Raw genomic sequence first — 23,693 nt, 5'->3', positions numbered from 1 at the left:
AAGATGCAAGTGAAAACGAATATATGTATATATATATATATATATATATATATATATATATATATATATATATATATATATTAATTTTTTTCTAGTTTCCTTTCTCCTTTTGACCAGTTCTCTAGTTTTTGCGTGCGTTGTGTGTCAAACAATTATTTTTAACTCAAAATCAGCGAGGTGATACCTCAATAATGGTTTTATATTAACCTCTAATAAATCTCCTCAGATAACAACTTTCCAGGCTTGAAACTTATCTTGCACGAACTTGTGGTGAAAATCGAATCAAAATTTTGATACGGTATCAAAAAATTATCTCAACTTGAATAAAAATTTAAATTGATAGATAAAATTTTAAAAATAATTTTAAATTACTCTTTAAAATAACTGGAGACTGCTTAATGAATTTGAAACTAGCAGTCCTGCTCTTTCAATCTGTAGAATATATATTTCATCGTAGCATAAAAAGCATAGGCTACAAATCCAAGTATTTTTTGCTATTGATGTTTCCTTCATAATTAAATTCCTTTTGTCCTGTTTCCGTCAACAAGCTCGTTTAGCTCGTCCGGACTTCTTTTAAGGTTTGGACCTTTCGATATGGAAACTTTTGCCAAAAAAAAATAGTCTGAGTCTTCAAGTTGTCTTTGTTACCAGAATAACTAAGAAACTGAAGTATCCTTGTTTCTGTGATGGTGCCATCCACATCATTGCCATTGAATCTGGTAACTAGTCCATTTGAGCTATGAACTCCAAGCCCTTCATTGCAGTACTCACAATCTCTGCATGGCTTGACATATTTTCCTTCTCTAACATCATGGTCACCAATTTCGAAGTGATGAATCTCTTATCGAACAATCCGTGGATGCACAACAAAACATAACCATGTCAAGTGAAAGAGAAATGCAGGTAATTGATCGTCACAGTTCTTTTGCAACTATAAGAATCCAGTTCTGGCAAAAAACTAAAAATAAAAAACCTAAATTTCAGCAGCTATGATCTGCATTACGGTATAGAGAAAAAAGGGCTCGTCACATCCCAGGCACTAGGATACGTTAAGTTTTCAAGTTTACTCCAGGTGTAACGCACATCAGTGTAACAAATTCCACGTAGAGTTATTCTGACTGCATAAAGTCAAGTTTGGAAAAAATGGTGTACGAATTGAAAATGGTTACAGAATTGTTGACTAAACAGGAGAAGCAATGGAAATCGATATAGCACAGATGACACGAGTAGATCCATGATCCATCATGTGACACATTGTCTGATCTCAACCAATTCCTAACTTTCACCAATTGTTAATTAATGCTGGTGAAATCACAGTTGCAGAATGTTGAAGATGCAATGAAAGAAAGTTCCCTTTTATATGTTCCTGAAACTAAATCAGATGAGAAAAATTTGTTCTTTTGTTGAAGAAATTTCAAACTGTTTTTCAGATTCTTTTCAGTGCCATTTCCTCTGCAAAATACTATCGGATCGAATCACAAAACATGGCTCACAGTCAAAGTTTACTACATTAAGAGATTTCTTTCATAATTGTTTTCTTGAAACTCTCTATTGTCTGTCCATCATGTGGAATTTGAAGCTGATCCTGACACTGCTGAAGCCATTTGAAAATAACTTGAGAAATTTTTTTATTTCCTTCATTGGACAACATAGCAGGGACAATAACATGCATGATTCTGATCATAGGCTTCAAGATGAAGCTGCAGCTACCCACAGGAAACTAACTAACAATAGCAGGGATCACTATCAAAGGTGATTTGCTTCTATCTGAATTATTCATATGTTCTAGTAACATTAAAGGTCTGCAAATTAAACTGCATAAACCATTCATTTAGGTGTTTCTTTTCCAAGTTTGGCCTCACGCATGGCAACAAACTTGTTAACCAGCTTGTCTCTATCCGGCCAGTTCTCATGGATGATTGGAGCATTTGCAAATTCCTGCTTCCATGCCGCTAAGGATGGAAACTTTTCCTGGTCTATCAGTTTTAGACCTAGTATCTCCTCAATGATATCAAGGTAATAAGCAAGCCATCCTAATGCAATATCCGCTAGCCCAATAGTCTCCCCACCAAAGAATTTCTTTCCTCTTATCTCTTCTTCTAAATATTTCAAGTTCTCCAAGGATGCAAGGACCCCTTCTTCTAGCTCTTTTCCCTCCTTCATAAGCACACCCCACACAATTGATTGCAAAACCTGCAACCACGCGTAAAGCAATGTTGCTTCAAATCAATTCATGTTTGATCAAGTTCAGGCAATTCAATCATATAAAAATAACTGATTATTATGAAAGAGACAGAGGACCTAAACAATTACCTTATCATCACCAAACTTGGCCCAGAAACGAGCATTGGCTTGCTGGTGAGGATCTTCAGGCAACAGAGGATTTTGCTTCCATGTCTCGTCGATGTATTCTAGAATGACAAGTGATTCACAGATGACTTTACCATTGTGGACAAGCACGGGAACCTTCTTGTGGATAGGATTGTATTGCAAGAGTAAAGGGCTCTTGTTGGAGAGATCTTCATATATGGTATCAAACTCAACACCCTTCAATTTCAGTGCCCAGATGACTCTCAGAGCAAATCGACTTGACCATGTCCTAAACACCTTAACTTCTTCTGCCATGTTGTGTTTTCTTTATTCCATCGATCATAGCTCGATGCCTTTATAGACAACACTTTGACTCTTGCTTTTGCTATGTGGCCACTACACTTCAGCAAAATCTCACTTTCTCCCTGCTTTTCTTGCCAGTTCTCAGGCTCTACCCATTATTTTCGGACAACCTTTTGTTTTCCTTGTTTTTCCTACTAGTTTTGGGAGGGTTGGAATACAAATTGGAAGGCAACATTTTGGGGCAGACACAAAAAACTTAAAGCTCAAGGACTGCTTTGACAAAATCTCTCTCTCTGTACATTTATTTATATGTATCACACGTAAGCGATGACCTATGGCTGGGTGGCCAGTCCAAGCTGGTCTTCGTCTTTATTAATTGAACTAGTTAGGTCACGTATTTTTATTTTTTATAAAAAATTATTTATACAAGTTTTTTAAGGCATTTTGGTAGTTTAAAAAATATAACAAATTAAAAAATTTATACATATATTTAATTAAAAAATTAAAAATTTATATGCGCTACTAAATCAATAAAAAATCATTAATAACACCTAAAAATAAAATTTAAAAAACCGAAAGATAAATGTAGATCACGATATTGAATCTCGAAAAATAAAACATTAAATTGATTGAATAAAATAAAAAAAATATAACATGTAAGATTACACGTATTAAAAATATCATCTAATTATAAACATTTTTTATTTTTAAAAACATAGTTTATTTATATAAAAGATAAAAACAAAACCATAGATGAACCATAAAAATCACTCTAAAAATTAAACACTTAACAAATAATTAATATTATTTAAAAGAGGTCATCTAAATAAAATAAAAGAGATGAGGTTTTGTTTATTTTTTTGGTTTTTAGTTTTTTAACTGGTCACGCCACTTTATTTCTTTTCAATTGCATTCTTTAAAGTTATATTTTCATGACAACCATAGTTATCAAACCTGGCCCGGGGGTTGACCCGACCAAGGAGTCAAGTCTCGGGTTACACGGGTTGACTCGGGTCAACCCGAAAAATTAACAAAAAATATTTTAGGTTTTGATATCTCATATGAAAAAATTAAGAAACAATCCATATGGATATGGGCTATACATGTTGTAAATAATTAAGTTTAAAAGATTATTTCAAAATATTTTTTATCCTACGTTAAAAAGATATTATTTTATTTTTTAAGTTAAAATATTTAAATCAAAAAGGTTTTTTAATCTCACATTAAAAAACATAATTTTTTTTTATTGTGAACATAAAGTATATATATATTAAAAGGTTTCAAATCCTACATTGAAAAAATAAAACATTCTTCTAGTATTTATATAGTGAACTTTGAGATTTTTTTTTTAATCATTAGAATTCCGCGAAAATAATCTCATCTGAATTTAGTTATTATATTATTTAAATTAACTTCTAATTTGATTCGAAAACAATCTCAACAAAATATATCTGAATCAATGAATCACCGAATCAATCTGCTAAATTAGGCAAAGTTTTATAACTTGATCGGAGATCTGCTGGAGCGAACCCAAGATTTCAAGCGTGTTCTGTCCTGTCTTCTGAAGGTGATAACCACATCTTATGGGAAAACAGCAGCTTGTTGGTTCCTCTGCCCAGCGCAGCTACTCCCATGCATGCAAAGGAGCCTTAGACATGAGTGGGCCTGGAAGCGGTCAATTTGGGGCCGTTTTCAGTCATGGTCAGTGACAGTAAAGGCTTTGTCTCTTAATCATTATTACTATATCATTCCCCGCTTTACACAGTACATCTAATTATTTTTAATGTAAACTAAATTAAAAAAACTCGATCCAGGACTTGAGTATGAAATCATAATAAATTTATAAAATATAAATTATAAAAAATATAGAATATTATTTCAATGAATGATATGTTTTTGAATTAAAGCTATGGTGATTTAGCCACTCTGTCAATTGAAAAAAGAAGAAGGGATTCAGTCACAACCCTCTACACTTGCCACATTAAATGCAATGTTTTGCTTAACAAATCAGGAAACAAAAATTATGTCAGAATGCCTTCTTTTCGAAGAAAGGAAAAGAGTAAGATAATTTCTTTGAAAAGCACTTCACCTCTAAAAGTGTTTGGCGTGCTTTTATGGAAACTTGCGTCAGTGGATGGGGTTGATGATAATCTGACAAACAGATCGAGCACTACCGCTGTCATGGCGCCGCTTGAGAAAGTAGAAAAGGCTGGATATGCTCCTCAATCATTGCTTCTTGTTTCAAAAAATCTCAGTCCATGCCAACTCGATTTAGCCCCACGAAATGACTCATCGGGCGAATCAACTCGCCGGGTGAGTTGGGTTTATTAAATATGAAAAACACACGATCCTTTCAAAACAGTGATAATTAGCAGAATTTCCTGTTCTTTTACCTTAACTCTTAAGTTCAATTGCCGAAAACAAGGAATAGTTGACAATGACCATGTAAGAAAACTCCATCAGTCTAGCGATACAATCTTAAGACAACATGCTTCTAAAAGCAACACAAGTTGACTTAATTAAGCAGCATAATCTGGCGAAAAACATGCCAGATCTAGAGTGAAACAAGGTACATGCTTGGTGATCCTGCTAGGAATGTTGTAGCAGCAGCAGCATTACTCTGTGTTACCTGACTCCATTGTCTGGAGCAGTGGAGCTGTGACCACTGCCAGTGTAAGATCAGGGGGATTATGATTCACCAGACCTCTTACGAATCTCCCTGTGCTCTTGGCAATTAGCACACAGATGGCAGAAAAGGTTGGTAACAAAGTCACAGCATTGCACTTCCTGCACATATATAAATGGCTTTACCCAAAGCAGTTTATTATCATGTGCAGCTCGCAAGAAAGCAGTTAAAACACCGAAATGGCTTGCTTGTCTTCTTCTCTTGAAGTATGTGGCTCAACTGAACCACTGGTAAGTCTAAGATCACTGAAGAGTTAGCAAACAAATTTTATTGTTTGATGATTTTTTTTAAGCAAAACGGTCATCTTTTTTTGTTACGTGATTTCTTCTCAGTGAACATTACCCCGTGTTTTTGATTATGCAGGTGGGAAACAACTCAAACAAGGATCTAGACTTAGCTCAACTCGAGGACATAGAAATGGCATGCTTTGTTTTGTTAGTTCATTAAGTGTTTAGGTCAACTTTTCTGGGGTTTTGTTTGTTTTTGACAATTGCTTAGAGGATTTGCTATTCACTTGCCTTGTTAGTTGCTTTACTGTGTTTTGTTACTTTAAGAGTGGAGCTTGAATTGGAATGAAAATCTTGATTAGAAAATATTCATTTTTGTTGGCTGTAAGTTAGTAGAAGTAATATAGCAAGAGAAAGAGAGATTATTGCCACCACTAGAAAATTGAAAAACGCCAACATAATATTTTGTCGGCGAGTAAGCACCTTTCCGTTGAAAACTTTTATCACCGATGGATCACCAACTGAAACACGTCGTCGGACAAAGTTTTGTTCAGAATTTCTAACTGTCGGTATTTTCACCGGTAATTGTTAATAATACCAACAAGATATTAGTGCCAAAAAAATAAAATGCATTGATAGTTTCTGTCGGCCATTTTATCGGTAAATAAATTACTGATGAAATATTCCGTTGTCTATTCCATTAAAAAAAAAAACAAAATATTGCTGATGGGATCGTCAACGGAATATTGGCGACCGAAATTTCCATCGGAGAGTAGCGGCACAGATTATTATCCGTCAACGTTTCCATTACTATTGCCAGTTTTCTGGTACCATGCAGAGTTAATGGACAGTACTTGACATGGGAAAGGGTAAGCAAGGAGTTGTTTCTGTTTCAAATGAATCATTGAATGGGTGGACAGTACTGAATAAGTTAAGGTCTAGGTCGTCTAGTTCGATTATATACATCGCCATTATTGTTGTAAAAAACTGATGTATAAAGACAGACTAATATTTATAAACTGAGAAAAAAAAACAAAGAACAAATAACAAAGTCTTTATAGTTGAAAGAACAAGGAGCAGAAAATGTCTCAGTTGGTTACTGTCATCCCCAATGTTTTATTTATAGAAGGAAATAAACATTATAGAAAAATAAAACACTAAAGAAACGTACCAGCTATGTTCTCCTTTATCAAAAGAGTTGTATAACAAGCTAGTCTAATCCTAGATAAGCTTAAACAAATGAATTGAAAGAAACATCCTAATCTAGATAATGCTATCAGCTAACAGATAGATAGCAATGCAGTAGATTACTACTAAGTAATCCTGTTCCAGCTTTGGTACCAAACTTCAACACTCCTCCTTGGTTCCAAAGCTACACATTCCAATTCTTCCTCTCAGATCTTCAAACCTGTTTCCTGCTTCTAGTTCAACTGCTGCTTTGAATTTAACAAACTCAGCAAACACATAAGATTTTGATTTCAAAAAGTAAATCTAGCAGAATCTACTATAATCATCAACAAATAGAAGAAAATACTTTGAATCATTCAATGATTCAATATACATCGGCCCACACACATCTGTGTGTACAAGCTGGAGTTTTGACAGTGCTTTGAATGCATTGTCAGGAAAAACAACTCTAGTTTGTTTTCCTAACTGATAGGCTTCACAAATACTCTTTTGTTCCTGTATATCTGGTAAACCGTGAGTCATCTGCAGGTCAGCTATTCTCTTTAAAGTTGCATAATTGAAGTGCCCCAACCGTTTGTGCCAAAAAACAGATTCATTGTTTTCACAAGTGTTAGCACTCAAACATACTTCTTTCCAATCAACATTAAAATTTATGTTCATCATTTTAGCAGAAAGCAGTAGCACTCCATTTTTATCTTTAATATCACATACTCCATCATTAAAGAATATTGAGTAACCAGATTCAATTAATTGTCCCACACTAACTAGATTCTGATTGATCTTAGGCACATAAAGAACATTTTTAAGAGTTTTTGTACCTGACAAAGTTTCTACTTCAATTGCTCATTTTCCTTCAACCTTCACATAGTCTCCATTCCCAATTCTAACTCTAGATTGATAGCTTTTATCCAAATCTTTGAATAAGCTCAGATCTGCAGTCATGTGATTAGTGCAGCCACTATCAATAAGCCATGATGAGTCATTTGCCTTGGTTGTGTTACACATCTCCTGTATTGTAGCCATGAATAAAAAATCTTCCTCCACTTCTGAACTCTCGGCTACTTGAGCTTGTTTTTCTGGTTCTACTTTATTTTTGCAGAATCTTTGAATGTGACCAAATTGTTTGCAGTTTCGGCATTGTGCATTCTTGAGCCAACACCAGGCTTCAAGATGATTTGTTTTCTGACAGAATTTGCAAGCAGGAAAATGTTCTTTCTTCTCTTTCCCTTCAGTGAAGATGTTGTTGTTGTTCTGTTGCCAGTTATTAAATTGCCAGCCTCTCCTTTTTTCTCTTTTTTCTTCTTGATTGTTTCTGTAAAAATTCTTAGTCCGACTCTTCTCTTTATAAACTGCAACAAGAGCTCCTTCACTTGTTCCTTCTTGTCTATAAGCTTGTCTTTGCTCCACGACTTGCAATGCATTTACCAGTTCTTGCAAGCTCATTTCAGAAAAATCTTTAGAATCTTCTAAAGAGCAAATTTTATGTTCAAAATTCTCTGGTAGACTTACCAGAACTTTCTCTACTATTCTTGAATCTGGAAAATCTTCTCCCAAAAGTCTCACTTGATTCACAAGTTTCAAAATTTGAGAAGAGAAATCTTTGATGGTTTCAGTTTCTTTCATCTTCAGACCTTCGAATTGTCTTCTCAGATTCAAAATCTGCATCCTTCTTGACTTCTCATCACCATGGAATTCTGCTTTTAATTTATCCCATGTTTCTTTGGCCGATTTGCACGCCATGATCCTTGTGAAGATGTCCTCACTTACAGCATTATGAAGACAAGAAAGAGCTTTGAATCTCTTTGCCTTTTCTTCATTGAAAAACTTCATCTGTGCAATTGTGGGATTATTACCTAGAGGAGTAGGTTGCCTATCACTTTCCACTATCTCCCATAAATCAAGAGCTTTGAGATAGGCTTCCATTTTTACAGCCCACACACCAAAATTCTGCCCTGTAAACAATGGTGTTTTTGGTGAAAAATTTGCAGAATCCATTTAAAAAAAAACTCACTTATTCTCTCGTGTTTTCACTCACCAACCTTCAAAGCAGAAAGCTTTGATTTATCCTCACTGTACTCTCGTGTTTCTCACTCACAAAACCCCTTCAAAGATCAGAATGTTCTGATATCAATTGTTGTAAAAAACTGATGTATAAAGAACAGACTAATGTTTATGAACTGAGAACAAAAAACAAAGAACAAAGTCTTTACAGTTGAAAGAACAAGGAGCAGAAAATGTCTCAGTTGGTTACTGTCATCCCCAATGTTTTATTTATAGAAGGAAACAAACATTATAGAAAAATGAAACACTAAAGAAACGTATCAGCTATGTTCTCCTTTTATCAAAGGAGTTGTATAACAAGCTAGTCTAATCCTAGATAAGCTTAAACAAATGAATTGAAAGAAACATCCTAATCTAGATAATGCTATCAACTAACAGATAGATAGCAATGCAGTAGATTACTACTAAGTAATCCTGTTCCAGCTTTGGTACCAAACTTCAACAATTATGACGTGAATTATTGAAAAGAACGAAGAAACCAGCTGTTTTGAAGCTTTTGGTCGCCTGGAGCAGGACATGGTGAGCAATGCCTTGCATAAGTTTATGTGGAATTGCTCAAGCAACTTGGAAATTCTAGTGTTGGGAAGTTGGATTCTTTGACGATGACCATGAAAATGTAGTGACTTCAGTCTGGCTTATAAGCTAACTCATATTCTAATAAGAGATAGCCGCTGTTGCGAACAACGCAAAGCATGTGTTCGGATTCTGCTGCTTGTGATAGCATTTTGTTGTAAACAGAAAATTGAAGCAGTTGCTGGAAAGTGTTCAATTGACAATGTCTATCAAAAAACCGGTGCCCCTCAGCTGGAGATACCAGTATCAGACAAGAGTGCTTGCGACAGTGATACTTCAACAGAAGACCAAGAATATATGAAGGAAATAAAGGAGCCGCGCGCATACCTTGACATGGTAAACTTTTTGCCCTCTGGAAATTAAGAATTCTTATTATGCTCAACAATTTGCTCTCTGCAACAATATATAACATGCACAAAAATAAAACCAACTGATTTTTTCCATCGGATCAGTGTTGTGATTTTGATCCAATTAGCAGGAATTTTGATAATATAGTGATTAATGTTTTTTTAGTGTTGGTTTCGTTGTGCATATGATATAATTAGGCTCGAAATAATTGGTAATCCTAAGTTGACTCAGGTATGGATCTATCATGATTAAATGATAATCTATTCTAGACAATTTATATAGATTAATAGAACAAGTCTAGATCCAAGAAAAAATATAATCGTATCAGACAAAAATGATAACTCAAACTAATGGAGATAAAAATTAAATACACAACAAACACAAAATAAATATTGTTGAGCGAAAAAGACCGTAAATATAAACTATAAATTCACAAATTTATTCCCTCTAAAAGTAATACTTATAAAATGTGCATTCTTAATAGGTTTACAAAGCCTTAAGAACCATGCATTTCAGAGGCTGTTTTAGCTTTTTAGGATCGGAAAGTAGATGCTATTGCTTTATCTTATTCTCAGTTCATTGTCAAACGAAACTATATGATACAAAATAGATGACTTGGTTTTCCATTTCGGAGGACTAGAAGACCGCCTGACATCCTTTATGGATACTATATATCACTTGAGGGAGTTTTCAATGTCAATCACAAATCGGTATTTCACATCATTCTTTATCAACCTCTCAAGTGCTTCATTCACAGACTGAATTGGTATGACTTCTACTTTGGGGTAGATTTTGTGAGTACCACAAAAGTCCAGCATTTCCTGTGTATGTTTTGTGCCTCCTGTTGCACTTCCAGAAATGGATATCATACCTGCCACAGTAAGGAAAAATGCAAACCCAGATTAATGAAATCAGAATTCTGACACTTAAACTGACATTTCCTTGCATTTTTTTCCTTATATAAATCACTTTACCAAGAAGCAGCTTCAGAGGAGTGAGCTTCATTTCACTTGGAGCGCCAACCAGGGCCAGGACTCCAGCGGTCTTCAGAGTTGTAATGTATGGATCAAATGGATGTTCACCTGATGCTGTGTCAATAATGAAATCCAGGGATTTATCTAGAGCCTGCAAATAAGGATCATTAATCCACTGGCAAGTCTCAATCCCTGTAAGCTGCTAGAGAAAACTCATCGGACTGCGTACCTTCATTTGCTCCGTGTCCGACGACACTACAAAGTTGTCCGCTCCAAGCAGATTCAAGGCTTCCTCCTTTTTCGATATGCTTGTGCTAAAAACTGTGACATTCATTCCAAAAGCCTTTCCAAACTTCACAGCCATGTGACCAAGGCCGCCCAGTCCAATCACCCCGAGGGATTTTCCAGGTTGGTTCATCTTGTGACGAATCATGGGGGTGTAGACTGTGATGCCAGCGCACAGCAATGGTGCCGCTAAAGCTAGCGGATAACCGTCAGGTATTCTGTGGCAGTATCTGTTAAAGACAACAAGAAAGTTATTTTATGTATCATGTGCTTCACACATTACGAATTCTAAAGTCCAAAGGCATGCACACCTTTCGTGAACAACAATAAAACTGGAGTACCCTCCTTTTGTGATGGTGCCATCGACATCAACACTGTTAATGGTGGTAATAATTCCATTTGCACAATGCACTTCAAGCCCATCATTACAATACTCGCAATCCCTGCATGAATTGATAAATGTTCCCACTCCAACATGGTCGCCGATTTTGAAGCGTTGAACATCAGATCCAACCTCTTGAACAGTTCCAACTATCTCATGACTGAACAAAATAAAACATCATAAGCATGTCAATTGAAGGAGAATGAAACACAAGAAATTCCCCGTGATATTCCCTTCTCATCAGAACATATGTTCATCACTACCTTATTAAAATTCTGATACCATATTAAAAGAAATATCTCAATTCATAGACTTAATCTAGTAAGATATTAAGATATAATTTATATTATTCCTTAACGATCACGCACCCTGGCACTACTGGGTATAATGACTTTCCGAATTTGTTCCTGGTAAGGAGAACATCAGCATAGCAAATTCCACAGTGTGTTATTTTTACTGAAATGTCATCTTTCCCAACATCCCTGCAGAAGTTTTCACAGTCAATTAGTAGTTGAATATATGTGAATAACATCGATGACTATGAGTTCTTTGATTGCCATTATCGTTATGATATTCATACCTTCTTTTAAATTTATACGGGGACAGAACTCCTGATTCATCTTTTGCAGCCCAGGCAGGGCAATTCTCACTCTTATCTGAAGCCATCCTCCGGTTCTCTCTAAGCAATGAAGCAGAACTTCAACAATGACCTGCATAGAATTTACTCACGTTAATTCAGTTTCAGTGAAAGAATCAGCAATTGGAAAGTTCACCGAGAAATACAAAGAGAAATCTAGGAGATTGGACCTGTAAAATGCTCCAGAGCTAGGATAAATGCTCAGCGTAGAGCAGGAAGAGAAGGGATAAGCAGCAGCTGTGGATAGGGCCGTGCATATAACAAAGTATATATATAGTGATTCCAGGAGGCTTCTATGGGGGATCAAGACTGGAAATAAAATAAATGTGGTCACAGTTTTGGATCATAAACGTCATGAAAGACTCCATATTAAGGCAAGAAAGTTTGTAATGAAGTCGGAAAAAAAGTTGATTAAATCGTGAGTGGCTACAGCATTCTTCACCCGGAACAGAACAACTGATGACATATGTGGTGATGTATCAGCCATCATGTGACGCAGTATCTGATCTCATGTTGGTCCTAACTTCCACCAGTTGTTAATTAATTGGTGAGATTACTGTAGTAAACATGTTCAAAGATGCAAGTGAAAACGAATATAATTTTTTAAAAAAAAATAAATTCTAGTTTCCTTTCTCCTTATGACCAGTTCTCTAGTTTTTGCTTGCGTTGTGTGTCAAACAATTATTTTTAACTCAAAATCAGCGAGGTGATACCTCAAGAATGGTTTTATATTAACCTCTAATAAATAGCCTCAGATAACACTTTCTAGAAACGTATCTTCTGGTGAAAATCAAATTCGTACTTGTGTCATCTGGTTATTAAAATTATCTCAATTTAATTAAAAAATTAGATTGGTAAATCAAATTTTAAAAATAATTTTATAATATTCTTTAAAATTAAGCTACATTAGATTAATGCGAACTTGAGACTGCTTAATGAATTTGAAACTAGCAGTCCTGCTCTTTCAATCTGTAGAATATATATTTCATCGTAGCATAAAAAGCATAGGCTACAAATCCAAGTATTTTTTGCGATTGATGTTTCCTTCATAATTAAATTCCTTTTGTCCTGTTTCCGTCAACAAGCTCGTTTAGCTCGTCCGGACTTCTTTAAGGTTTAAAAATATAGTCTGAGTCTTCAAGTTGTCTTTGTTACCAGAATAACTAAGAAACTGAAGTATCCTTGTTTCTGTGATGGTGCCATCCACATCATTGCCATTGAATGTGGTAACTAGTCCATTTGAGCTATGAACTCCAAGCCCTTCATTGCAGTTCTCATAATCTCTGCATGGCCTGACATATTTTCCTACTCAACTTCATGGTCACCAATTTCGAAGTGATGAATCTCTTATCGAACAATCCATGGCTGCACAACAAAACATAACCATGTCAAGTGAGAGAAATGCAGGAAATTGATCATCACAGTTCTTTTGCAACTGTAAGAATCCAGTTCTGCCAAAAAACTAAAAATAAAAAACCTAAATTTCATAAGCTATGACCTGCATTACGGTAGAGAGAAAAAAGGGCTCATCGCATCCCAGGCACTAGGATACGTTAAGTTTTCAAGTTTACTCCTGGTGAAAAGCACATCAGTGTAACAAATTCCACGTAGAGTTATTCTTACTGCATAATTTCAAGTTTGGAAAAAAATGGTATAAGAATTGAAAATGGTTACAGAATTCTTGACTAAACAGGAGAAGCAATGGAAATCGATATAGCACAGATGACACGAGTTGATCCATGATCCATCATGTGACACATTGTCTGATCTCAACCAATTCCTAACTTTCACCAATTGTTAATTAATGCTGGTGAAATCACAGTTGCAGAATGTTGAAGATGCAATGAAAGAAAGTTCCCTTTTATATGTTCCTGAAACTAAATCAGATGAGAAAAAATTGTTCTTTTGTTGAAGAAATTTCAATCTGTTTTTCAGATTCTTTTGAGTGCCATTTCCTCTGCAAAATACTATCGGATCGAATCACAAAAAATGGCTCACAGTCAAAGTTTACTACATTAAGAGATTTCTTTCATAATTGTTTTCTTGAAACTCTCTATTGTCTGTCCATCATGTGGAATTTGAAGCTGATCTTGACACTGCTGAAGCCATTTGAAAATAACTTAGAGAAAGTTTTTTATTTCCTTCATTGGACAACATAGCAGGGACAATAACATACATGATTCTGATCATAGGCTTCAAGATGAAGCTGCAGCTACCCACAGGAAAGTAACAATAGCAGGGATCACTATCAAAGGTGATTTGCTTCTATCTGAATTATTCATATGTTCTAGTAACATTAAAGGTCTGCAAATTAAACTGCATAAACCATTCATTTAGGTGTTTCTTTTCCAAGTTTGGCCTCACGCATGGCAACAAACTTGTTAACCAGCTTGTCCCTATCCGGCCAGTTCTCATGGATGATTGGAGCATTTGCAAATTCCTGCTTCCATGCCGCTAAGGATGGAAACTTTTCCTGGTCTATCAGTTTTAGACCTAGTATCTCCTCAAAGATATCAAGGTAATAAGCAAGCCATCCTAATGCAATATCCGCTAGCCCAATAGTCTCCCCACCAAAGAATTTCTTTCCTCTTATCTCTTCTTCTAAATATTTCAAGTTCTCCAAGGATGCAAGGACCCCTTCTTCTAGCTCTTTTCCCTCCTTCAGAAGCACACCCCACACAATTGATTGCAAAACCTGCAACCACGCGTAAAGCAATGTTGCTTCAAATCAATTCATGTTTGATCAAGTTCAGGCAATTCAATCATATAAAAATCACTGATTATTCTGAAAGAGACAGAGGACTTAAACAATTACCTTATCATCACCAAACTTGGCCCAGAAACGAGCACTGGCTTGCTGGTGAGGATCTTCAGGCAACAGAGGATTTTGCTTCCATGTCTCGTCGATGTATTCTAGAATGACAAGTGATTCACAGATGACTTTACCATTGTGGACAAGCACGGGAACCTTCTTGTGGATAGGATTGTATTGCAAGAGTAAAGGGCTCTTGTTGGAGAGATCTTCATATATGGTATCAAACTCAACACCCTTCAATTTCAGTGCCCAGATGACTCTCAGAGCAAATGGACTTGACCATGTTCTAAACACCTTAACTTCTTCTGCCATGTTGTGTTTTCTTTATTCCATTGATCATAGCTCGATGCCTTTATAGATAACACTCTGACTCTTGCTTTTGCTATGTGGCCACTACACTTCAGCAAAATCTCACTTTCTCCCTGCTTTTCTTGCCAGTTCTCAGGCTCTACCCATTATTTTCGGACAACCTTTTGTTTTACTTGTTTTTCCTACTAGTTTTGGGAGGGTTGGAATACAAATTGGAAGACAACATTTTGGGGCAGACACAAAAAACTTAAAGCTCAAGGACTGCTTTGACAAAATCTCTCTCTCTGTACATTTATTTATATGTATCACACGTAAGCGATGACCTATGGCTGGGTGGCCAGTCCAAGCTGGTCTTCGTCTTTATTAATTGAACTAGTTAGGTCACGTATTTTTATTTTTTATAAAAAATTATTTATACAAGTTTTTTAAAGGCATTTTGATAGTTTAAAAAATATAACAAATTAAAAATTCTATATATATATTTAATTAAAAAAAATTAAAAATTTATATGAGCTAATAAATCAATAAAAAATCATTAATAACACCTAAAAATAAAATTTAAAAAACCAAGAGATAAATGTAGATCAAGATATTGAATCTTGAAAAATAAAACATTAAATTGATTGAATAAAATAAAATAAAAAACATAACATGTAAGGCTACACGTATTAAAAATATCATCTAATTATAAACATCTTTTATTTTCAAAAACATAGTTTATTTATATAAAAGATAAAAACAAAACCATAGATGAACCATAAAAATCACTCTGAAAATTAAACACTTAACAAAAAATTAATATTATTTAAAAGAGGTCATCTAAATAAAATAAAAGAGAGGAGGTTTTGTCTATTTTTTTTTAGTTTTTTAATTGGTCATGTCACTTTATTTCTTTTCAATTGCATTCCTTAAAGTTATATTTTCATGACAACCATAGTTATCAAACCTGACACGAGAGTTGACCCGACCAAGGAGTTAGGTCTCAGGTTACACAGGTTGACTCGGGTCAACCCGAAAAATTAACAAAAAATATTTTAGGTTTTGATATTTCATATGAAAAAATTAAAAAACAATCCATATAGATATGTGCTATACATGTTGTAAATAATTAAGTTTAAAAGATTATTTCAAAATATTTTTTATCTTACGTTGAAAAGATACTATCTTATTTTTTAAGTTAAAGTATTTAAATCAAAAAGGTTTTTTAATCTCGCATTAAAAAACACACAACTTTTTCTATTGTGAATATAAAGTATATATACTAAAGGGTTTCAAATCCTACATTTGAAAAAAATCACTAGGAGAAAAACACATTTGAAAAAAAACGAGTCTTTACCTAGTTTTGAAGTGTCACTTGAGTTCCTAGTTAACCCGACGGGTCGACCTGTTTTTTCCGGACCAATTGCAGATCCAGATTTTGAATGAAACAAACCCGCCTAAAGTCTTGGGTTACTCAGGTCCTGGGTTGACCTACCAGGCTGGGGCGGATCTGATAACTCTGATAGCAATCATGTCAAAACCAAGGATTGTGTCTACCATTGGGTCTGGTGGCTATACCTGATCCAATAGCTTTAGATTTGGTGGTCATGCGAAACCCAAGATAGTTAGGTATGGTGAGCGAGGTGATAATGTTTGGATTTGGTATAACCACCAAACTCAAGGCAATTAGATCTAGCTATTAAAACCAAACTGAAAAAATAAATAAAATTTTACACAATAATAAATGCAGTTAAAATTACACGTGTTTTAGTGTATAAATAAAAAAAAAATAAAAAATTCTTCTAACGTTGTTCAAGTCTCCATGACAAGTGGTCCTTGTAGTTATTAAATCTGTTCCGTCCAACAAATTAACCCATAAATAAAATTTGTGACTCAAAGTTCGTCCAGTTTGGGTTTTAAACTGCTTTAGATAATAAAAAAAAAGATTTGGTAGTGAAAAACACAAAACAACACTATCTTAACTAAAACAATTAACATTTTATTTGTGAAATACTATCTTTTAAATTCAAGATTTTATAAAATAGAACCTTTTTTTTTTAAATAGCCTCAAACAATATTTATATATTAAAAACATTATTTATGAAATCTTATTAGATCCAATTTAAAATTTAACTTAAAAAATAAGTTGGGATGAGAGGTTATTTGTTCGACTTTCAATTTATTATATTAATTTTTAAAAAAACAATAACATTTTATTTTATTTTATTAATTCTAACCCGATTAAATTTGAATTGAATTTTATTGAATTATCTTAAATTGTTATTAAAATATAATCGAATTGAAATAAATTTAGTGATATTAATATTTTATTTGATTCAACTATGAAAATCTTAATATTGAGAGTCAGTCCATTGGATTAGGTTTAGCAGCTAAACCTCCCAGAAATTCAAGTGAGACAAAATGGAGGGTTGAGCATTCCTTTTTCCTTTTCTTTTGTGGTATAGGGCCTCTCTTTTATTCATATAGGCTATGTTTGAGGCCGAGCAATATCGAAACTAGTCATTGTCTAATTTAAACTTTGAGAGTGGAGTTGGTATTAAAATGTGAAATCTTGTGTAGAAGTGATTTTTATTTTAAAATATATTAAAATATTTTTTTATTTTAAATATTAATATATCAACATTATTAAAAAACACTAAAAAATCATCAATTTAATATTCTTTCAAGTCAAACCATAGTTTTGAAACCTGACCCGGCGGGTCGACTCGGCACCCAGCCGACCCGGGGCTGGAACTGGACCGGATTGAAGAAACAACAGGAAAGGTCATGACCCGGCAAAACCCGATTACAACCCGTTGACTTTAGTTTTTTTTATTAAAAGGACGTCATTTTGATTTTTTTTTAAAATAGGGATTGACCTGGGCGACCTGGTGACCCTGTCAAAACCCGGAACCCGAGCCTTGGACCGGGCTGGCTACTAGACCGGGTTTAAAAACTATGAGCCAAACACATCAAAATAAAGTTTTAAACACAAAAATAAATAATTTCTTGAGAGATTTGAATCGTATATTAAAAAAAAGATTAATATTATTGAAGAATTTAACTATGATATCAATATCAACCCATTCAATCTCAAAAGTTATTTATTGTAGTGTGTGTGTGTGTATATATATATATATATGTGCATGTTATTCATATTACTTTGTGAACACACCAATATTTTGAGTATTTAATTATTAATGGATTGTAAGTAATGTTTGTAAGGTTATAAAATCTTCAACAATATTAGTAGATTGACTTGCAATAAAAAAAAAAATATAATCAACTCATCATCAATCAATCTGTAAATATTCTATAAATAGAAAAATATAAAATAATAATTTTTGTAAAAAAACTTGAACAAAATAATCCTAAACTTCACCCTTTTTCCCTTTATTTGCAACATTTTTAATCTCTATCCCTCCATTTATTAATTGGGAATTTTTGTAAAAAAAAAAACTTGCACAAAATAATCCTAAAATTCACCCACTTTTCCCCTTTATTTATAATATTTTTAAATTTTAATCTCTTCCCCTCCGCTCAATTCATTCTTTTTCAAGGCAATTAAAATCGGCCCCACTAGAACTTTGTCCACGTGTCAAAAACCCAAATGATATTGCACCAACTCTTAAACCCTCTGAAAACCACATGATCAAACCATCATAAATATCTTCCCTATCGCTTCACTCCCTCGTAAAACCTTGGCAAACCCCTCTCCCCAGTCTCCGCCACTCTTCGTTCCTCTTAAACCCTAAGAAATCCCCGAATCAGATTTAGGGTTTCTCACTCAAATTTCCAAAACCCTAAAAATGCTATCAACAGTTCTAAGAAGAACATCTTCTTCTTCTTTACTAGCCCCAAATCGGGCTTTAGCCCCCGTAACCCTTCTACATCACCAATTATCGACCACAGCGTCACCAATTCCTCTCAGAAACGGGTCTCTCTCCGGTGAGATTAGACCCTTTTCTTCTTTTCTTGCTTCTCTAATCAAAGCTAGAGACTTTCATGTCAAATCTGGGCCGTTGGATTTTAAGGCGAGTTCAGTGACTGAAACTTTTAACGCTGTACCTGATTATGGCTATGATGAAGGGAAAGGGAATGAAGAGGGGCTTGAAATTTCAAGATTAGGGATTTCTCAAGAGATTGTCGGCGCTTTAGCTAAAAAAGGGATCACGAAATTATTTCCCATTCAGGTAATTTTATCATTTCTTTAAGAAAATGAAAATTTGGGTTTTTTTAATATTAATTAAAGTTTTGGTTTTTTGTTGTGATTAAATGAAAATTTGATTAACTTTGCGATTTTTATATTTACTGGGAAATTTATTTCTTATAATTTTTTTTTTGTGAACAATTACATTAAAGTTTTTTTTGTATTTTAATTAAAGTTTGATACTTTGTTGGTAATTATATTATTTCAATGAATTTTTTTAGCTAATAATTGAATGAAAGAAGTTTGATTTTTTTTTTTCTGTTTTCTGTTTTTTTTTTTAAATGTAGAGAGCTGTGCTTGAACCGGCTATGCAAGGGAAGGACATGTTTGGTCGAGCTCGAACTGGAACAGGAAAAACACTTGCTTTTGGAATTCCTATACTTGATAAAATTTTGCAATTCAATGCGCAACACGGGTTTGTTCATTTATTGTGTTAATTTACTGCCACAGGTGGATTTTATTTTGATTGAATTTGATTTCCTTTTTTTTTTGGGTTTTTTACTTGGCTGGTTTGCGTTGGGTTTGTTTAGGAGAGGGAGGTACCCATTGGGAATAGTTATGGCTCCAACAAGAGAACTTGCAAGACAAGTAGAGAAGGAGTTTCGTGAGGCTGCACCTAGTTTGGATATCACTTGTTTATATGGGGGTACTCCTATTTCACAACAAATGAGGGATCTTGAATATGGTGTTGATGTTGTTGTTGGCACACCTGGTCGTATTATTGATCTGATGAAGAGGGGCTCGCTGGTTTTGTCAGAAGTTCAGCATGTTGTTCTTGATGAAGCTGATCAGATGCTTGGTGTGGGATTTGTTGATGATATTGAGACAATCTTGTCGAGTGTACCTCAGAAACGCCATAGTATGTGCTTCTCTGCTACAATGCCAAGTTGGATCAGAGAACTTGTTAGGAAGTATCTAAAAGATCCTCTGACTATTGATCTTGTAAGTATGGGGATTTGCATGGAGAGTTGAATAGATCTATGTGGGCACCATAATTTCTTATGTGATATTAGTGTTGACCGGGTTTCTGTAAAGCCTGGGCCTTTATTTTTATCTGCATGGTTGAGTAGTTTCTGTTGTTGATGTGTTTGTGCGACTTTTTTTCATTACTGCTTGCAGTTTCTAACTAATAAAATGTATTTTAGGTCGGAGATTCTGATAAAAAGCTGGCTGAAGGAATTACCCTCTATTCAATTGCCTCAGACTTGTATGCAAAAGCATCGATTCTTGGTCCTCTGATTACAGTATGTCTCATGAGCTCCTATTGGTTGTCGTTTTTTTTATTTTTCCTTAACCTCTTAGTGAGCTTCTATCATGCGAACTGCACATGATGGAGAAACTTAATAATGATTGTTCCTTTCACTTTCACCCTATCAACAATTTTGCTCTCTCAACTTCGGATATGTATTTTCTTAGGAACATGCTAAAGGAGGAAAGTGCATTGTTTTCACTGAAACAAAGCGTGATGCTGATCGATTAGCATATGCCATGGCAAAAACCTATAAATGTGAGGCTTTGCATGGTGATATTTCACAGAGTGTGAGAGAAAGGACACTTTCAGGCTTCCGAGAGGGGCATTTCAATATTTTAGTTGCCACTGATGTTGCGGCACGTGGTCTTGATGTCCCTAATGTTGATCTGGTGAGCTATATTATTTCACATCTTACTGTTGTAGTTGTGGTACAAATAATTAGTTGATTGTAGAGGAGAGCTTTAGCTTTAATGTTATGCAACATGTAGCTCCAAATTCTGTCCTTCTGTTGCTATAACTCAATCCGTCATTGCAATAGTACAGGCTAGTACTTCTGTCTTAAGTGGCTTACTATAGCATCTGCAATTAGATCTCACAATTCCATGTATTGAAAGCTTTTTTCTCTGATCTTCTAACTTAATTTGGTTCATGTTCTTTCAAAACTATGAGACCCTAAGGCTTCATATCTTAAATTCTTGCTTCCAAATCCCCAAATTTCTCAAACCATCATCCATCACAAACACAGAAGATCATATTCTTCGAAATCTTCCATGTGTGAACTATATTTTGAAACCAATTGTAAGCAACTCAAATAGCTATTTAGCAAGTTTTCATTCCTTGGCCTGCCATTCCATTCTTATGTTCTCATTTGCATTCCCATCCACTGCTTGCTCAGATAATACATTATGCACTTCCGAGATGTTCAGAGACTTTTGTTCATCGATCTGGCCGTACCGGTCGTGCTGGGAAGAAAGGAACTGCAATTCTTATTTATACTCAAGATGAGAGCAGGCAAGTCCGGATAATTGAACGTGACACAGGGTGCAAATTTTTAGAGGTAACCATCAATCACCTTTAACCCACCTTTATGTTTCAATTGTTTTGGATGTGTAAAATGCCAGGTCACCAAGTTTCAATTGTGAATTTTCAGAAAATGACATGCATATAGTTTACACCAGCATTTTTAGAATCAGACTCATGCAATGTACAGATCATGACAGGCTTTTTTATGTGATTCATGCCCAGTTCCAGCTAATTGAGTAAATATACATAACCTGGAAGTAAGTATATGCTGATTGCCACATTAGTAGTGTACTGACCTCCATTCCACAAGGATCCATGCCATATTACTTGAGAGATTATAATTCTTTTGAGAACATCCTTTTTATTTTTTCAATTTTTGTTCAATACAAGTTGATGCACAACTTTGATGGAGCTGCTTCCATGTATGTGGTGTGGGAGTCCTTTGCAATGTGCATGTTCTGGTTTTTACGAGGTTCCACATGTGTGTTCAGTATGTGTGTTCTATTTTTGATTGACCTCAATCAAAAATGGTGTCCTGATTGTGGTGTTTTTCAGCTCCCTAAGATCGCTGTTGATGGTGAAAGCATAGACATGTACAATGACATGGGTCGTGGACGATTTAACTCATTTGGAAGTCCAAGAGGATTTGGTGATGGTGGTCGATATGGTGGTCAGGGGAATTATGGATCTGGGCAAGGCTTTAGGAATTCTGGTTTTGGCCGCTCTGATGGTCAATTTTCAGGATCAAGTCGCAATGGCTATAACAGAAACCAATCAGGGAATTTTGGCCGCTCTAGTAACTTTGGCGAGCCAAGAACAGACCGCTCCAGTAATTTTGGGGACTTCGGTTCAGGCCGTTCTAGCAGTTTTGGTGACTTCGGTTCAGGCCGTTCTAGCAGTTTTGGGGACTCTGGTTCAGGCCGTTCTAGCAGTTTTGGCAACAATTCAGGCCTAACCAATAGATCACAGAATGATTATCATTTTAGACAATCTGCGGGCTTTGGAGACTCCAGGAAGTGATGGCATGAACAGCAAGAGAATACAATTCTGACTTCATGAAATGGTATAACACTTGCTCCTACCAAACTCTTCTCACTGCTCCCTTGGTAACATAATATTTTAACTTGAGTAGTTCCATGTGTGAATTTTCTAATAGATGCAATCCCCAAGGAGTCCAGAAGATGTGCCATTTATCTATTAGTTGAACACCTGCTGATTTTGTGTCTTTCTTCAGTCGACTACTAAAGTACTCCGTAGGACAATCTTGTACTGAGCTCTTAATACCTAAAGTAGCTCTTAATACCTATAGTAGAACTATCAAATTAATGGCTTTGCACATCTGTAGTGCAAAAAACATTTGAGGTAAGAGGACTTGGAGCATTTCCCTTCAACTAGTAAAACCCTTAGCTGGGAATCCCATACCACCTATTTGCACTGTGGTGGTGATCTCTGCCTCTCCATTTGATCATTTGAATTTTTATGGGGATGATCATTTGCAGCCCCCGTCTCCTTTTGTCCTAATTACTTGTGGTTACGTGATAGAAATGTGTTTGATTAAAGGGACGGAGATAGAGACGAAATAAACCGTTTCCAAAATATTTTTGAAGTGAATTACGTCTTTTCAAAACAAAAGTCATAGGAAGACATGTTCCTGTCTCTAATCAAACACTACCTAAGAGATCACCTTGTCAATTGCTTGCACTCGAAAGATTTGTATTCTATAACATCTAATGGCTTGCATCACAGATGAAGAGGCAAGAATTGCATACGAAAGAAAATGGAGATCAGGATACAGTTGTGTGCAGAAGAAGGGCTGCGTGTGGCTCTCTGGGCTTCAGTTGGTGAGAGGAATGGTTGCTAATAGGTTTAGCTATTTTTAATTTAAAAAAGCAAATGGTTTGCTGTTTATATTATGAAGTGAAAAACAAGGTGACTGTCATTCATATAATTAGAGAAGAGCTTTTATATTTTATCTAGCTTTCTAGTTTAGGAAATTTTCCCAGCTGTTTCTCTGCCTCGCCATTTTTTTTTCCTGAGAACCACTTGAACTAATATTAACAGTTGCCGATAATCCTACTGTCAACTTTATTAATCTGTTTTCCAGGAATTTCTTTCCATTCAAAAAATGTTT

The 23,693-nt window shown here is 35.1% G+C and overlaps 3 protein-coding genes across 8 annotated transcripts; 1 reads left to right on the top strand and 2 right to left on the bottom strand.

Annotated features, from left to right (window-relative positions):
* Positions 1 to 1,603: 1,603 nt before the first annotated feature.
* Positions 1,604 to 15,239, bottom strand: LOC7453740 (probable glutathione S-transferase). 4 transcript variants are annotated; one of them, XM_052447909.1, is made up of 3 exons: positions 14,790 to 15,239; positions 14,468 to 14,669; positions 1,604 to 1,991 (listed from the first exon to the last, which is right to left on the bottom strand). In XM_052447909.1, the coding sequence occupies exons 1-3, from the start codon at positions 15,099 to 15,101 to the stop codon at positions 1,828 to 1,830; spliced, it is 678 nt and encodes a 225-aa protein (XP_052303869.1). In that variant the 5' UTR covers positions 15,102 to 15,239; the 3' UTR covers positions 1,604 to 1,827. The 4 variants fall into 4 exon arrangements, with proteins under 4 accessions (XP_052303869.1, XP_052303868.1, XP_002322571.1 ...); XM_052447908.1 differs by lacking the exon at positions 14,468 to 14,669 and having other exon boundaries at positions 1,604 to 2,193; positions 14,790 to 15,238; XM_002322535.4 differs by lacking the exons at positions 14,468 to 14,669; positions 14,790 to 15,239 and adding an exon at positions 2,314 to 2,683 and having other exon boundaries at positions 1,604 to 2,193.
* Positions 10,115 to 12,525, bottom strand: LOC7455876 (probable cinnamyl alcohol dehydrogenase 1). Its single transcript, XM_002322537.4, has 7 exons — positions 12,145 to 12,525; positions 11,918 to 12,047; positions 11,706 to 11,819; positions 11,267 to 11,497; positions 10,900 to 11,185; positions 10,671 to 10,821; positions 10,115 to 10,567 (listed from the first exon to the last, which is right to left on the bottom strand). Exons 2-7 carry the CDS (start codon positions 12,001 to 12,003, stop codon positions 10,371 to 10,373), a joined length of 1,065 nt encoding a protein of 354 aa, XP_002322573.2. The 5' UTR covers positions 12,004 to 12,047; positions 12,145 to 12,525; the 3' UTR covers positions 10,115 to 10,370.
* A 3,490-nt stretch (positions 15,240 to 18,729) lies between the features above and the next one.
* Positions 18,730 to 23,532, top strand: LOC7455874 (DEAD-box ATP-dependent RNA helicase 53, mitochondrial). Of its 3 annotated transcripts, XM_052448021.1 has the most exons (9): positions 18,730 to 19,270; positions 19,575 to 19,702; positions 19,818 to 20,229; positions 20,433 to 20,531; positions 20,704 to 20,928; positions 21,435 to 21,596; positions 22,118 to 22,415; positions 22,449 to 22,625; positions 23,309 to 23,532. In XM_052448021.1, exons 1-8 carry the CDS (start codon positions 18,887 to 18,889, stop codon positions 22,580 to 22,582), a joined length of 1,842 nt encoding a protein of 613 aa, XP_052303981.1. In that variant the 5' UTR covers positions 18,730 to 18,886; the 3' UTR covers positions 22,583 to 22,625; positions 23,309 to 23,532. The 3 variants fall into 3 exon arrangements, with proteins under 3 accessions (XP_052303981.1, XP_024443568.1, XP_002323192.2); XM_024587800.2 differs by lacking the exon at positions 23,309 to 23,532 and adding an exon at positions 22,719 to 23,083 and having other exon boundaries at positions 22,118 to 22,625; XM_002323156.4 differs by having other exon boundaries at positions 18,731 to 19,270; positions 22,118 to 22,625.
* The last annotated feature ends 161 nt before the right edge of the window (positions 23,533 to 23,693 follow it).

Source organism: Populus trichocarpa, chromosome 16 (genome assembly GCF_000002775.5).
Source record: "Populus trichocarpa isolate Nisqually-1 chromosome 16, P.trichocarpa_v4.1, whole genome shotgun sequence".
NCBI lineage: Eukaryota > Viridiplantae > Streptophyta > Magnoliopsida > Malpighiales > Salicaceae > Populus > Populus trichocarpa.
Note: the sequence above shows the minus strand (reverse complement) of the source record. Positions and strands in the feature narration are given on the sequence as shown.

Coding starts and splice junctions, on each gene's coding strand:
- LOC7455876 (XM_002322537.4), bottom strand. CDS start 12,003: ATGGCTTCAGATAAGAGTGAGAATTGCCCTGCCTGGGCTGCAAAAGAT. Junction 11,820..11,917: donor CCGTATAAATTTAAAAGAAG/GTATGAATATCA, acceptor AAACTTCTGCAG/GGATGTTGGGAAAGATGACA. Junction 10,822..10,899: donor CGGACACGGAGCAAATGAAG/GTACGCAGTCCG, acceptor CCTTATTTGCAG/GCTCTAGATAAATCCCTGGA.
- LOC7453740 (XM_052447909.1), bottom strand. CDS start 15,101: ATGGCAGAAGAAGTTAAGGTGTTTAGAACATGGTCAAGTCCATTTGCT. Junction 14,670..14,789: donor CCAAGTTTGGTGATGATAAG/GTAATTGTTTAA, acceptor GCGTGGTTGCAG/GTTTTGCAATCAATTGTGTG. Junction 1,992..14,467: donor TATCTTTGAGGAGATACTAG/GTCTAAAACTGA, acceptor AGGAGATACTAG/GTCTAAAACTGATAGACCAG.
- LOC7455874 (XM_002323156.4), top strand. CDS start 18,887: ATGCTATCAACAGTTCTAAGAAGAACATCTTCTTCTTCTTTACTAGCC. Junction 19,703..19,817: donor CAATTCAATGCGCAACACGG/GTTTGTTCATTT, acceptor GGGTTTGTTTAG/GAGAGGGAGGTACCCATTGG. Junction 21,597..22,117: donor CAGGGTGCAAATTTTTAGAG/GTAACCATCAAT, acceptor GGTGTTTTTCAG/CTCCCTAAGATCGCTGTTGA.